The sequence below is a fragment of the Cyprinodon tularosa genome, unplaced genomic scaffold (assembly GCF_016077235.1).
Source record: "Cyprinodon tularosa strain WSP-4 unplaced genomic scaffold, ASM1607723v1 ctg713, whole genome shotgun sequence".
Lineage (NCBI taxonomy): Eukaryota > Metazoa > Chordata > Actinopteri > Cyprinodontiformes > Cyprinodontidae > Cyprinodon > Cyprinodon tularosa.
This window is the reverse complement of record NW_024039467.1, coordinates 434,620-451,185: the sequence shown is the minus strand read 5'-3', so window position 1 is coordinate 451,185 and position 16,566 is coordinate 434,620. Positions and strand designations below refer to the sequence as shown.

The following is a 16,566-nucleotide window of genomic DNA, read 5'->3' as shown; positions in this document are numbered from 1 at the left end:
CTTGAATTGAGGAGGTAAGTGTGACACTTTGCCAATGGAATGAGACAATTTACATTTAAAATGAGAAAAAAAGCTATAGTTTTGTCTTAATTCAAGCATATATTAGCTAATTATCTTATTTTAGGAGTAAAAATACTAATTCCATTGGCAGGTCATCTTATTTACCTGCTCAAATTAAGGGTAAATACACTTAATTCAAGACATTTTTCATTTATTTAGTGCTGTTCTCCTTTCATTTATTTCTACTTTCTACCTTGGAGGGCTTTGTCCAGGTTTTGGTAAAAAGAAGATAATATTGCCTTTAAAGATATTGCTATTCAAAAAAAATTAATATTAATTGAGCTGCTGGGTAGGCTCCACAAAACTACCGTTTAGATACCTGAGGCTCAGACAGCTAATTTGTGAGGTAAAAAAAATAAACTTTAAAAAGTCTAGAGAGGTTAAAATAAGTTCAGGAGATTAAAGTCAAGTTAAGACGTGTTTAAGAATTTAAGGGGGGGCAGATGGGAGCACCAGAGGAGCAATAATCCAGGTAGAAGTAAATGTTGGTCAATTATGACAAATTATGGCTTGTTAAACAGTTTAAGAGTTATTAAACGAACACCTCTTGCTTCTCCATCTCAGTGATGGGTTACAGGCAACAAGTTAGCCTCGACAGCCTCTGTCAGTAACTTGCCTGAACACACACTTTCACGATCACCCCCAGGGCTTTTTACATGCCACATCCCTGTCACAGTGCTCGACCCCCCTGACCCCATTTTGAAAAACTCTCCATCTAAACATTTCATTAAGGAAGACGAGCTCTGGTAAGGCTCGTAAATCTGTCCGGCAGCTAGACCACCCCGTACACAAGGACCCGCACCCACACGCACAGCCCGTCTCTGAATAGCAGCAGAGGTGGATGACTTTCAACAAGTCTACTAATCATCTCCAAAAGGGATTCTGTCTTGCCCAAAGGGGAAAGCAGATGCTGTTGAAGCACACACAAAACAAGAGGAACAAGGCTGCCTCACAGTGATGAGCTGAGCTGTGACTGCTGGGGTTTTATTCTAAGATTTACACCACCGTATTTAATCAAACATCCGGGATCAGGTTTTGCGAATAGTATCTCCACATCCTCCATTGTAGAGGAACAGAGGATGTGACCTGACCTGCCGTTAGTACATACCTCGATCAAAGTGTGAGTTGCTTAGTATTACATGATTATTTAACATGTTTTTGAGATAGAAAGGCTCCAAACTTGTGCCTTTGCCTTTTAAAGATTGTGCCAACTTAATCTTTCATAATGCATAATGCATAATGAGGGAAAGGGTAGCTAAAAATCCCCAATGGGTGCAGAAAAGATGCATTTTCTTTGCTTTTTCTGTCCCTTGCTCTTATTCCAATACACCCAGCCAGTGTTTTCTAACCAATAATCCTGACCGCGCTTGGTAACCCCTGTAACTAGATATAACCTCTGCAGAAAACAAATGCCTCTTTGTGTTTTGGAGGATCTGTGGTTGATAATGTCAGCCAGCTCTGAAAGGTTCATCAGTAGATGTTTCTTCACGTAGTCAGAGCAAACGGCTGTGAGACAGTTTATCATTCATGTGTGGTGCCTCTGACATACTGGCGAGCATGAACCCGTGCAGCTGCGCATAAAGACTGCTAGAAGTACACACGATGACCCATTGAGTAAGGGTGTGCTGGCGGTGCGGCAGATGGGGAGACCATCTGTGTTAGCTCTCAGGCGGCGGCCGCATGGCTCCTCTCAATGCTCCTCATCCAGAGGCCTCCAAGTGTGCAAGTACATGCGAGCTCATGGCTATATTTAGGGCATCGAAATGTATAATTCAGGATTGCAAAAAGAACATTAATGATTGTTAAGACACACAGCTACCTTCTTGACACTGACGTACTCTTGCTTGGACCAAGAGAGCTTTGCAGTTTGTGAAAAAAGATAAGCTTCCCTACGGGAGGCAGGGGTAATATATTTAGTGAGTGGAAAAAATAACTGAAGCAAAAGTCACCCTAACGCCTAATATGAGCATAAACCACACTGAATGTTTTATGATGACATTTTTATGCTTCCATCCAGCTTCTATTAAAAAGTACTGGGAGATTTGCAGAGGCCCCCTTGATGTGCTTTTTTTTTTTGGTCAGTCATGCAGAGGCCTTCACCCTGGAGATTTGCTTGGATTTAAGGAGTGGACACAAAAGACACATTCTTTAAGCACACTGGTCGCTTAAAATTCAGCTGAAAGTCTCTCACTGTCTCCCGTATATTTTTTTTCTGAGTTCCTTTTCATCTCCTATCTATCCTCCTCTGCTTTTCAGACTATGACTGCAGCGACCCACTGGGAATGGAGTCGGGAGAGATAACATCAGACCAAATCATGGCTTCATCCCAGTACAACCCCAGCTGGTCCCCAGAGCGCTCCAGACTCAACTACTATGAAAATGCGTGGACTCCAGCAGCCGACTCCAACAAGGAGTGGATTCAGGTAACATTTCCTTTCTTGGGAAAGAAATAACATCAGAAATTAATCACATTTTCTATCGTGTTAATTTGAAAGAAGGTGTGGGTTATATTAATACACTCTTCCCAATTGTGCAAGCATGTTAGGTTCATTGGTGATGCCTTTAGGTATGAATGTGTGAGCGTATGGTTGTCTCTCCTGTTTATGTCTCTTTCCTGTGATGAACTGGCTTTCTGTCTGGGGTCTACTCTGCCTCTCGCCACTTATCCAGGCTCTCTTTGTCAGCATTGATTAAGCGAGTATACAAAACTGAAAGATTCACTAATGGATGGGTAAAACTGTATCTTGACAAAGACCACTAGCCTAGTGAAGCAATGTTTATGTACAAAAACATGTCCTGCCCCACTTTCTTAACCCAACAGAATGCCCTTCCTCCTAACATAGTGAACCCTTTGCATTGATGTGTCCACCCTCTTTGTCGCTCTCTGCCTGTCTTCTTCCTGGGGGAGTGTTGGCCTAGTGTGTTAGAGCAGTGGGCTTGTGCTCTGAGAAGGTTGCAAGTACCCGGTCCCACGGCCTGCACTCTGGGTCTCTGCGTCATGAAATGCGGACAGATGGACCCAGTATTCAAGGTGAGACAGTCAGTAGGAAAGTTCAAAAAGGTTTATTAAATAAACAAAAACCAAAGAAGAGCTGTGGCTTGCGGACACTGCAGGATTTGGAGCGGGGTACCGCCCAATCACAGACACTCTGCAGGAAAAACACAGATAAGTGACCATGATCATCTGACAGAAGATGATTGTCTGAGTTGGCCACTTACCTGGTTCAGCAGTCCAGTCCAAGAATGTCCCCAAGTGCTGCAGTCCCAGAGGTCATGCTGGAAGCCGATCCTGGTCGGGGATCCAGAACAGACAGGAACAGGATCCAGATCAGGCAGGAACAGAACAGGTGGCAGGATCCAGACTTCCAGGCATCAACAAGCTCCCAGACAGGTTCAGAGTCTGACAGAGTTCGGAAGCGTGACCAGACGGTCACGCACAGAAGCAGACAGGATCAGGTGCTGATGGGCAGGCTCAGTGGAAGAGGGTAGCCGAGACAGGACGTGGAATCAGAACTTTATGCAGGAACTTTAAACTGGTCTCCTCCCTGGAGCCAGGCCTACTGGAATAAAAACTGAACCTCCCCACATATAGAGCCAAAAGCCCAGAGGACTCCGCGGGGGAGGATCAGTGGAGGATCAGGAGACGAGACAAACACAAAAACCCTCTTTCCACTGGCTGCCAGGATCCAGGACATGAACCAAGGAATAAAACTAACAGACAGGCTAAAAGAAAGACAAAAAATGATCTGGCCCTGAATGCTAGGGCTGAACTGAATATAACCAAGAGGAAACAGGTGAGAGGAATAAATTATAATTGAGGCAGGGAGGGAAAATCACAGGTGAAAGGAATGAATAATTAAGGGAGAGCAAACAGGCCACACAATGGCAGCCCATTTCTCCCCAAGGGGATGGGTTAAAGGCAGAGGTAAATTTCTCCAGTGTGAGATCAATAAAGTTTAATTATCATTATTATTTCTTACATCTCCCTCTGACTTCTAGTCCTACCTGATAACTTTCCGCTTCCTTTAGAACTGAGACTGCCTCCGGAGATGCTCAGATTTAATCCAGGCATCCTGCCAAGCTTCACACACACACAGTCTCTAGCACAGAAACTGTCTCAGGCTTTGTCATGTTTTATTTTTTTTTTCTCTTGGCTTATCTTCACAGAGCGATCATCACCCACCAAGGGAACTTTATGTGGGAAGATTAAGGATTTAGTTCCGTTATTCCGTGATGGGGATAAGACACGTATATCGAGTCCACTCACATCACAACGAACACCCTAGTGACACCACAACCACAGCCCTTCCTCCATGTATTTGCTCTGTCTTTGATTTATTAACCCAAGGCCCCTAAGTTTTATAAACACTTAGGCAGTTTTTTTTCTTAATTCTACTCTTTTCAGCATCTTATGCTTCATTTTTAAACATTTAGCCGCAATAGATATCTCTAGGGACAAATCATGGAGCTGACCCAAAGCCAAATATTTGCTTGGAGAGGAACATAACCAAGCTTTTGCTTTATTATTGCAATGAAAATATTTTCCTGGGGGCCACTGTTATTCCTTCAAGCTAATTTAATCGGTGTGTAACCGCAGTTGTGCGCAGTTGTATGTGTCCTGTGGTGCGCTGTGTCTGTCCATGTGTTTTCTTTTCTGGTTGAGTGTAAGGGTTTGGCAGGATCCATATTGTCCTGCAGAGGATCTCACCATGCATCTGAGTGGATTAAGGAGAAATGTGGCCACTTTTCAGTTTAAGAAACGTCTCACTAATGGGAACTTTCCTTGTTAATATCCACATTCGGAGAGATTTTAAGGCTGCTCTGCTTTAGCTAGGGCATTATAAATCCAAATGATTAGTTCCCCTACCTGATGCTGTTCCTATATTGATCAGGTCTAGGATTTGAACTTGAAATTTAAATCTAGCTTTACAAAGGTGTCTATTATAATGCATCAACCCAGCTTTGAATTTTCTAATCTAAAATGTAGGAGCAGGGTTTTTGATTGACTGATGGTTTCTATTTTTCCATAGGAATGAGTTGCTCTTGTGTTAAGCAGTTGAGCTCCAGTCATCGCAAGTGGTATTAAAAGAGTAGAAATTCTCATATCTGTTTCATTAAGCATGTCAGCAGTGTTTCAACAAGCCCTCCTGGCATGCACAAATCATTTCAGTGCGCAGTCAGATGCATAGCAATCAATTCATTTTATATTTCATGATCATTTTCTGACTCCAGTTTCAGCCAGACAGTTTTATTATTCATGATAGGCAGCCTTTGACTCCAAGGCCTTTTCCTTCGCTTTGATTTTTCTTTTTTTTACTCTGGACGTGATCCAGATTTGTCCATCCATTTTAATGTTTCCTCATTCAGATGCATGGAGAGAAGGAGGACAAGATGCTACAGCCTGGGCAGTCTTCACTGGCTAATTAGATTGGTGTAGTGTGGTTCAGTATTGAGTGCTGGGTTAGCCAGGTCATTAATCAGGCCCTTCGTGAATACAGAGATAGACAGATGTCTTTTGAGGGGAATCATGGCTTGAAGAGACAGAAGAAAAATGAGCTAGGAATTGCTGAAAACAAGCTGCCTTTTCTGTATGTCTTCAGTCATTTCAGTCATCTTTATCAGATGCCACAGTGCCAACTCTAGTCTTTTTTAGGCATTTCGATTTCTTAAAACAGCCTTATCAATGTCTGCATGCAATTAATATTGATATTGGCAGTACTTTTTTGACTGGAGAGCGCTTAACTCTTGCACCCGTGACGTTTTCGACGCTGCAGTCTCTGCCATCCATTTTTCTTGTGACAGTTACTTGAATTTCTGCAAAACAGCATCATTTTATTCCCATAAAGTCATGCTCAACTAAGGTTATACCGGTTATTGCATTCACTTTGTTGTTTTCTACTGCAGCATTTTACTATATTTAGCTCCATTAGCATGTTTGCTCTTTTTTATGACTTGTTGATTATCCATCTGGTAATCTAATTTAATGCTGCTTTTGCTATTCCTGAAACATGAAGCTGACAAAAACATCGTTATTAAACAGCAGCTATGCAACAGATGCAAGGAAGCTTCTACAGTAATATCTGGAATTTACTCACAATATTCATAGCTTATCCTTCTATATTTCACCATCCACGCTCATACTTTTCCTGCTAACAAACTTGAATTTTCTAGATTCTTATGCAGAGATATATTTGTATATATTAGCAGCATAGTTTAAGCAGTAGGAGTTCTCTGCCAGTGGTTTCTAGGGAAAATAGAAGGTAGACCTTCAGACGAGTCAATGAGCTGTCTCCTAGTTTATGAACTCACTTCGACTGGCATGGAAATACTTGCATCTGTGCAACACATTTGTCTCCAGTGGGAGAGGATGATATGTTTACAGTCTGACGTAACGGCTCCTCTGGAACTTTTCTGGAACTGCTGACTTTGTGCAAAAATGACTTCGTCAAATGTGTTTAAGGACAAACTTGATGGGTCCCGACAGCAATAAGAGCAACAAGAATGAGACGCAAGACAAACTGTGAGATTGAATCTCTGTCAGGCAGATGCCATTGATTGCACATGCTCACAACATCAATAATTTAAACTGTTTTGGAGAAAGCCCAGCAGTCAATACCTGAAAGCCTCGTTACTGGGCTTCTCTTGTATATCTTATCCCATAACAGTAATTTAGCTTCACTGGGTTCATCTGTCTTTAGCTGTATTTATGTATTCATAAGGAATAATGTCTATATCTAATTACTTATAATGTTTGATCATTTAATCAAGATAATGCTGCATGCCTTTGCTCTGTGAGGGATTATTTTCTCTTCATTTCCTGTTATATAAAAACACAAAACCAAATAAAGTATCATTATTTATCAGAACAAAATCTTTCCTCATCTTTTCCGCTGTTGATGACCCCTTACAGCAAATTAGATAATTCATTGTAGACTGACAGGAAAACATGTAGGCCCTTTTGGACCTTTTGAGACAGAGCTGCACACCCCCTTTGTCTTGATATTGTTTCCTCAAATCTATAAGGCAAACAGCTCTTGCTGACCAACCAGACAACCTTTGATTGCACATTTCCTGCATGAAAATGACACCAGAGTCCCTTTGCAGAGGCTTACATCTGACGCTAAGCCAGCGTGTCCTGTTTTCTTTCCATGCTAATGTGCTTTCCATTACTTAAAAGCCAGTGATCTGCAAAAGCGCTCCATCCCATTCCATTGTCTTCATCTTTAAATCTGGCCCATTCTGGTGTCTTACCACCCTGTCGAGTGACGACTACTCAGAATATGGATGTAATTAACAGCAACTTCTCACTTGATGAAGTCTAGCGAGAGCCTTGGAGCAGAGGCTGGCACGCAGCTGCCGGTGAGATCATCATCATGCCATCCCAGTGGAAACAATGGATGCTGTCTTTGCAGTGCTGCTTCTGGGCCTAGCTCTCAATGGGAAAATCAATGTGAGGATAGAGACCCACACTCGACCGGTAATCGAAACATGAGCAATTGCATGATGTAATGAAATGAGTGCTGCATAAGTACCTAGAGACAAAAAAAACTCAGCTTAGGCATAATCAGTTCCATTTTCAGTGTCTGCTTTATAAAAGAAGGGGAGCAGAAATGCCTGAAAGCCCTTTAGGTCAGTAGTCATCATTAAAAGATCATGTGCAGCTGGGCATCCTGGGAAAGGATCGTACTGCGGCTTCCAGACATGACATCCCTTCAGGTTGTCCTTTTTTCTATCCCTATCACTGCCTGTCGGTTTCATAAACTTTACTCAGAGTGTTAGTCAGATGTTTTTGTCTGTGGCAGGGTCAGAAATGACCCCAAGTGTCAGATTCAAAGATGAATCACAAACCAGTAAACCTTGAAATCAGACTCCCTTCCTCTTCTTCCTCCTAATGTTAGGCTGAATCTTTCATCGTGCAATATAATGCTTTCAACAAAAAAAAAAAAAAACTGAAACTTCTTACCTTATTATCACTGTCATCTGAACTATACGTACCTTTTTGTCACCATAACCGATTATCATCAGGTGCATGAGAATACATGCATAATTAAATGCCAGCAAAGGGATGTAGGGAGCTAAAAATAAACTATAATTCTGTCAGGTGAATAATGTGATAAATTGAGGGTCGGGAGCGAAGCTCATGGGTCCTGCAGCATCAAAGTAATATAATTTTCAAGAAGGAAGGATTAATTACTCTTTCAGCAAATGGAGCCTAAGGCAACGGAACTGTGGGGCATACTTTCCGTCATCTGTGCTTGCCCAGTGGGGTCCTCCGGGACCCTTAAGGAGCTTCCATGTATAGGCTTTAAACTTGTGATTATTCTGACTGTGAACGCAGGCAGAGATGATAACATTTTCAGTACATACACAGACATTACAGTAAAATGCAAACAGACTCACAAGTAGCAGAAGAAGGCAATAATGTTTCTTTTTATAAAAAGTTCTGTGCAGAAATCATAATATTCATTAATTACCCAGTGGGAAAGCACAATACGCTTTCTTTTCAGCTAATTTCTTCCTTTCTATTTTTGTAAACATCTGATGAACCAGGGCATAAATGCCCCCAGTGAAGCTGTTGTGAAATATGTGTGTCTCTGAGGGGAACAATGTGGCGTAAATGAGCCAAATATAGCAGGAATGTGAGCATTTGTGTTTTGGTAAGGATTCAAACTACAAACAGATGCTGATATTATTTTGTATATAAGAGTCTTTTAAGCCATTCCAAAATGTCTGAGGATGAAATCGGGGAGAAAATCAGTAAAGCATGTGTCAAAATGGAAAGACATCACTTTAATCAGTGCCTGTGTTTCCTTTATGTCATTTTATATGAATCTCTTCTTACTATCATTAACACAGAGAAGAAGAAAACAGGAAAAAGGGGAGATTTGGGTTTCTGCATCTACTTTATGACCAGCCACACATCAGTGGAAATCCGTAAAGCATTCCCAGAGGTTTTCCTGAGAATTCAGGCCTCTGCCAACATCAACCATATGCTGTTCTCTGAGCACTACATTCCCTTTCATTTTCTGCATTTGTTGCTCTCAGTAGGATGAATAAACTCAATCCGCAACGGACTCTGCTTTATGCAAAGCAATATCAGCACACAGGATGCTGGGATTTCCTCTGTTGGGAAAGAAAACAAATGGATTTTGTATCTTTCGAAAAACTTTGATGCTCCTAACTCAATTATGATCCAATCAAACAGGTATAGATATGGTTAAAGGGCTTGAAGCCGTCGACATGTGGTTGTTTTTTATCATCCACATGTCTGATTCCTACACTCAAACAACCCAGACAAGGCTTCAGTCTCATGCAGCTGTCATCTCACTTTGCATCTGAGTCACACAGTCCGCGCTCCATGACAATGCCATGAGCAACAGCTCAACCCAGTGATTACACTCCACCATTAAGAGCGTAGTTGGAAAATTATCTTAAACTAAACTATACTTATATGAACACAGATAAATACTTAAATACCAGGGATGTATTTCATGCCTATCATCTATTCCAACACTCATACTCAATGTGTTTACCCCCATTTAAACGCTGAAAGTTAATTTCAGCATGCCGATCTAATGGGAGGTACATCAGGGTTAAGATGGGTGGCGTTACAAGCCTGAGCACGACTGATTCTTGTTCTGCCTTTCTGGTTTCATCACTTTACTAAACCGCCGGAGCTTCGGTGAGAAACAAGTTTGAGTCAGTTTGGCTCATAGCGGAAAGGTTAAACAAAATAAAAAAAGAACAGGTCATAAAAAAAGTTTTCAGGAAAAATAAGGGTTAAATTCTTGCTCTGGTTCTTACGATTCAGGTTGTGTGGTCTTCGCTGACGCTCTTGAATCAATGCGCTCACGCTTGCCCAGAATGTGTGGTATAATTTCTTCGGTTCGGCTTGAGTCCAGACATTTATCTGGAAATTTAACAAAATGTTAAATATGGAGGAGAGAGATGCTTCATTCTGTTGGTTCAGCAAAGTCTCAGACTGCAGTGATTGTAGATCGGGAGTCATAATTTACATCTCGCTCAGAGTGATTACATCAGCCATCAAACACGATTCAACCTTTCAGCTCTAGATGACAAATAGGTTTATATCTGAGGATGATTTATTTAGCCAAGATCCTCATTGTTTTGTACAATGTCTAAATGTTATTGGTTTATATTTCCAGGTCAGTAAGTGCTGTGCTAGGCTCTAGGTTAAAAGGACTCCCTGTTGTAATTATTATCTGGGTCTGTTTGTTTTTATAGAGGTCTCTGTGGTATATGAAGGTTTTTGTCCCATATCCAAGCACCCTGACAGCCTGCCTTCCTTCCTGACCCGAGAAACCTCAGTCTGTTAGCGCTGCTTCGCCAGCGTTCCCTCTGTTTCTAACAAGCGCCCATTAATAAATCATGCCTCGCTCATTATCCAGCCCCTGTTATCATCCCGTCTGTGGAATTGATCAAGTCTGTGCGCTTCTTTGCTGGAGACCCCATGATCCTGTCCTTCAAGTCTTTCAAGGCTTCGCTGTCGGTGGCAAACTTCCCCTCCCCAGCTTTCCCCCTCTGCTCTCTCCTATCTCCTCAGAGTGTGGACCGTTTTCCTGTTTCCTTCCCAGCATGCTTTCTTTCATCTTCCTTCGCCATTGCATCCTGTTACAGCTAACTGCAACCCCCGCGTTCACACATATTGAAGAATATTCGAAATTTATGAGACAAAAATTTTTACAAAGTTTTCAAAATCAGTTTCCTGCTAGTTTGAATGAAATAAATACTCAACTGGCAATAGAAGAACCCATCATATTTTAATATATCTTCCCTTTGGGCTCAACAATAGTAATATGTAAGGATTCTGAAATGTGCAAACCACTATTAAGATAGACATTAGACTTTATTTGTCCCCAAGGGGAGATTCTTTTCCACATACACAGAGCTAGTTTAAACAAGACATAAAAAAAGACACCACAGTAAACACCAACACCAGCAAAAGTATAAGACATGATACGAGACATGATACACTCAATGGGGCCTGTTGTTTAAAAAGGTGATGGGTGAAGGGATCAGGCTCCTGCCAAAACAGACCCTTCTACACCTGAGTGCCCTGTACCTCCGTCCAGAGGGCAGGGGTATGAGGTAGTCCTGTAGTAAGTGAGTTAAAAGCGGCCAATGGCCTGTTGGTTTGTGTCTGGGATACCAGGTTGTTGTGATTAAAGAAACTGAATCAGGATAAACAAAAAAAGAAAACTATTTCCATATAAAATGGGGCTGGGCGATATAGAAAAAAAGCTTATCGATAAAAAAAAAAATTGCATGTTGATCGATATCGATAATTATTGAAAAGATATGAAACCATATTTTATGTGCAGCTCTGCCTGGACTTTTTATAATATTGCTAAATGATTTAATTTTAATAAAAAACACAAACACAGACTTCGAATTAAATCTTTATTTAACCTTTATTTAAATCTTTATTTTATTTCTTTTTTTAACCATAACAGAATTGTTTTAAAGAAAAATAACTTAAGAGACCTGAGTTATGTTATTAAATACTGACAAAGAATAAACTAAAGTGACCAGAAAAGTGACCAAAATAAATATAACAAATAAATAAATGCCTCCCCCCCCACCCGTTTCCTGCTTTAACCTGAGTTTCTGAAGTTTCTGGCCCCTCAGCATTTTTATCTCAATTGTTAGAACTACGTGGGAAACTGCCCAGAACTGAAAATATATATATATTTTCCCAAAATTTCCGAAGATTCCTCGGAGAGCCGCGTCGGGACCTACACAGCTCGTACTCCTGCGGGTGTGAGCGGCTGAGATGATAAAAAAAAGTTGGTTTTGTTATCAGACTTCGTTTTCACTGGTTTCCTACACATTTTACAGATGACTGTGGTTTGTTTTTGGTCCGACTTGCCATGACCGAAATACTGCCAGACTGCCGAACTACAAAAACCCTTCTTTGAAACAATTTCCTCCGCCTCTCCTTGCTGCGACATCTTCATGTGCTCTATGTTGACAGGACAGAATTTTTTTTGCAATAAGACATTTCTTTAAAAGTGTTTAAACGACAGAAGGAAAAATTGGTCAATCAAATTGTCAAAAGAACATTACCATCTTTAAAAAATGTAAAGAATATCCAAAAAGGAGTGGTTGTGTTCTAGGCGAGACAATAGTCTGTAAAATTAAGTTTCAGAGCTGCCTAACCAAGTCTCAAATTAAAACGAACAGTAAATACTTTCAGCTTTTTTAATTGTCATTGCACTTTCACAAGTACAGAGCAACCGAATTAACTCTCTGCATGTAACCCATCCCCTTGAGGAGCAGTGGGCTGCCACTGTGTGGCACCCAGGGAGCAGTGTGAGGGTTAACGGTCTTGCTCAAGGAGCCAGAGTGGCAGTCCGTGGGAGTGGGGCTTGAGCTCAGAACCCTTGGACTCCTAACCTGACTCCGCCAGATGGATTTGCTCCGCATATCCATCTGGAAACCTTCCGTTGCAGTAATTTTGGGGAAGGGGCGAAAATACTGGTTAGCTGATTGGCCTATGTTGGTGATAGACGGGCCAAATAAACCAATCAGATCAACGAAGCATATGACGTACTAACAGAGCGACGACGAAAACACAACCACAAGCCAGGCTACTCTTGCCGAAACCAGTCGGGAGAAGAGCAAAAACATGTTTTCCTCTGAAAAAAGCATCCAGTGCAGTGTTTTGCTCTTCTTTCATTGAAGAAATACTCTTGCTCGATAGCCACGCTAACGCTAGTTTCATCGGCTGAAGCTGCCATGTTCTTTAGACTGAACTGTCGCGCTTCTCGTTGCGTCACACCTCAACCCGCCTCAAAGCCAACGCTGATTGGACGTTCGTTTGGTGAACGGCTCCAAATTTTCTTTAACGGAGAGTCTCCAGACTGATCTGCGAGTGAAACCTTGAAAACTCGCGAGATCAGGATGGTCTCACGAAGCTATTGGACTCCAAGCACAATGCCCTAACCACTGGGCCACCAGTCCCCTTGATTATACATGAGTTTTGCTGTAAATAACAAGTCTTTACCATCTACTAGACACGGAGATCTTCTATAAGTTAACCTGGGTATTTATTTAGAAGTCAAATTTGTTATTGGGTTTTCATTAAAGAAACAGCGGAAATTTTGAAAATGAAGCTAAAGAATGTGCATGTGTAGGTCACATTATGATCAGTTTGGACAGCAATAGATACATCATTAAATTACCTCTAAAGGACATTTTAAAAGTCTCTTTCAGCTGAAATTTTCAAGAGTCAGAGACAGTTTTCACAGATCACTTAAAGCTGAGTCTTTGACACCTTCTTACTGCTACATTATGTTTTTTTCTCTAAAAGATTAAATTCAATCTATTACTGTTTTATGTCTTTGACCCTCTAAGGAGGCAATTCATATCTGCATAACCACCAACCTATATCAAGATTAGCCACTATTGCAGCTTCTATAGGTGTCAGTACACCAATATGTTTTTCAGTTTTACAAGCTTGACAGTAGATTTAAGTTAGAATTGCAGTGGGACCACTGTGGCTGATTATTGGTTCACATTTGAGTAGTAAAACAAACCCAATAAGGGCCAACATATCAGGGATTTTTAGTTTACGTCCCCTTCTGTTTCATAATGCCAGCTGCATTTTTTAAAATTGTGGGTTTGAACGGGCCAGCTTCATCTCAGATCCATGAAAAGCCACGAACAACCTGCAGAGAAGCTTGTTTTTGCAGCATTATAACAGAACATTTTTCTAAAAGAGGCTGCTGTAGCTGTGCTTTCTGCCGGTGCATGACAGTTGGAAGTATAACCACTCTCTCCAAACGGTGGCATATGCCAGAAAATAACCGCTAATATTCTAGAAAGACAAACAAAGTACAGATGTGAAAATCAAGCTAAAAGAAAACTTTGACTAAAGACTAGAATTAAGACATCTCTCCTCAACTAAGTAATTTGTCAAAAAGTACATGGTTGGAAATCTGAGCACCAAGTGTTCCCAATTACCAACCACTCATTTCATCGGTTTTCCCTTTTACAGAAAGTGTTCCACGTCAAAGTTCTCTTAATTTTTTTTATTTATTTAAGCCCTAAGCATTATGTAAACTGCCTCATTGTGCATTGCCCTCGGTCCAAACAGAAAATAAGTCAGTAGGGCTACATGAATGTAGATAATAAAGACCTTTCACTACTAAACACCCGGTCCAAACCTCGCTGACATCCACTGCTTTTCCCATCATGCTCTGCCACAAACAGCCATTTACCCCACAAAGAAGAATTCAGCTCCTGCGTCATTAAACCATCTCAGCCTGACAGGATTTGATTTTGTTACTATTTGTAGATCCCCCCAATATTTTAGGGATTTAATGGTGAAAGACCCCTGAGCCAATAGACAAGAACCACAGCATTGTGTCTGTATGCGATTTTTTTTTTTTCTTTTTTTTTTACACCAAATGCTTCCAAATCATGGATTGACAGATAAAATGTTATGGTGGAATCCCATTTATTGCTTCCATCTGTTTTTGTCTTTTTTCTGGAGGAAGAGAATTTAAGGAGCAGGAATGACCAACGTTCTGTGGCATGCCCATAGTCCTTTCCAGCTCTTTGCTTGGAATCATTAAGTGTGGTAGATTGCTGTATATGGGGCTGGCAGACAGTGCTTGAGCTGACTCTTGACTTTATGGCTTTTACATACTGGATGGATCCCTGCTAAGATCCGTGGCGGCAGATAACCCTGGCTTTAATTATCTAAAATATGTGCACACACTTGTATCTGTTTGCTCACTCTCACATTCCTCCAGCTTTTTTCGTTTTTTGGGGGGCGAATTTTAATGGGGTAAAAGCAGCTTCCGCAAATGGGACTTTGCATAAACATCCATCCTTAAATTTTTCAAGATTCTAGAAAAAAAAAAAAAAATGTCTTTTCGACTGGGATTGTATGCGATCAACTAGAATAATGTTACACATTAATATGAGCTAGAAGCGAAATGATTCATGATTTAATATTTACATTCATAACTAAAGATGTGCCTTGTAAATTTTTCCAGCCTCACTTAGTTTAGAAAAAAAACTTGCAAGTATATGGGAGCTTTCCTACGGAAGAGGATTAGGGCCACTGAAAAAAAAAAAAGTTAACTGATTTTTTAATTTTTTTCAGTTTAGTATGGGAAAAAAGTCAGAATTCTGACTTTAATCTCAGAATTCTGACTTTTTTCTCAGAATTCTGACTTTTTTCTCAGAATTCTGACTTTAATCTCAGAATTCTGACTTTTTTCTCATACTAAACTGAAAAAAAAATAAAAAATCAGTTAACTTTTTTTTTGTTTTTTTTCAGTGGCCCTAATCCTCTTCCGTACTTTCCACATGGAGACATAGTTGACATTTTCACAGCCATTTTTAGAGCACTCTTTTTGTGCAAACTTGCACAAGCTCCAAATACGTACACTGCCGTTAAAATCAACATACGTTTTCCATTCCTCTTTTAGATTCATATTTAGGTTTGTGATTTTGTTTAGTTCAAAACAATTTTAGAGTGTGAAACTCACTGAAGTCTAAAATGGTTTCTTCCAAGTGTAACGTTGTATTAATCACCAATTACTGTTGTGTTTTCATGGTGGGGATGTTGTGTGCAGAATGGCGTTAGACTTTCCATGTGGTTTAAAACATTTTGTGTTATTTTAGTCTGATTAGATCCCTTTGCTTTCTTCACATACGTGATGTTATCCTACATCTATCCTATCCTACAAGGCATGTGGCGCAATTCAAGCGATAGTCTAGGAGAAACGAATCCTGCAAGATCAATGACTTAATGCAAAGAGCTGTTTTTCCTAATAAAAAAAACTTTTAAACAGTCTGACTGTATGATCCGACTGAAATGTGTTAGAAGACGTTGCAAATTGGTATATAAATACAAACTGTTTTGAACTGCAGTAAATTTAACTGAATTGATTTGAGCTAAATGACAAAATCTAAACAAGTTGTGTTTTAAAGGCTCTATTCTTTCTTATATTATTTAAAGTTGTTGTTCCACTGATGATAGACCGCATCATTTACATGTCCAGAAGCAGGCCTTCCCTTCTACATAAACAGATGTGAGGAGAACCTAAAGCAGTCTACAGACTCATTCTTTCCCTGCAGCTTTGGTGATCCTTGTGATAGGTTTTAACGTGGGGAATATTTGAGATAAACAAGCCTTGAGCTCAGATGAATGCTTCTTTATCCACATATGCATAAATCAAATAAATACGGAAATGAATAGCTATAGACTGCTTCTCCCCTCTGACTGGACTGCCTGTGGCTTTCTCCATGTGAAAGAGTATTAGCCATCCAGTGATGTACTGCAGTCATCACTGCATATTTTAAATGCAGTGTTTTATATTCACTCTGTATCCCTCTCTCTCTCTCTCCTTCTTGCTGATTTTGATAATGTAATTCCTTTTTTCTTTTTTTTTCCGTCTCGCACTCACTTTCATCCAACAGCCTCTTGTCTCTCATCTCAGGAAATTAAGCTGTCATCCTCTGTCTTTT

General features: G+C 40.5%; 1 protein-coding gene across 3 annotated transcripts in view; it reads left to right on the top strand.

Annotated features, from left to right (window-relative positions):
• Positions 1–16,566, top strand: part of nrp1a (neuropilin 1a) — an 87,298-nt gene that overhangs the window by 44,232 nt on the left and 26,500 nt on the right. For all 3 annotated transcript variants that reach the window (XM_038268987.1, XM_038268986.1, XM_038268988.1), the window contains one exon: positions 2,317–2,483. In XM_038268987.1, coding sequence (XP_038124915.1) covers positions 2,317–2,483 — 167 coding nt within the window. The remainder of the gene's footprint in view (positions 1–2,316; positions 2,484–16,566) is intronic.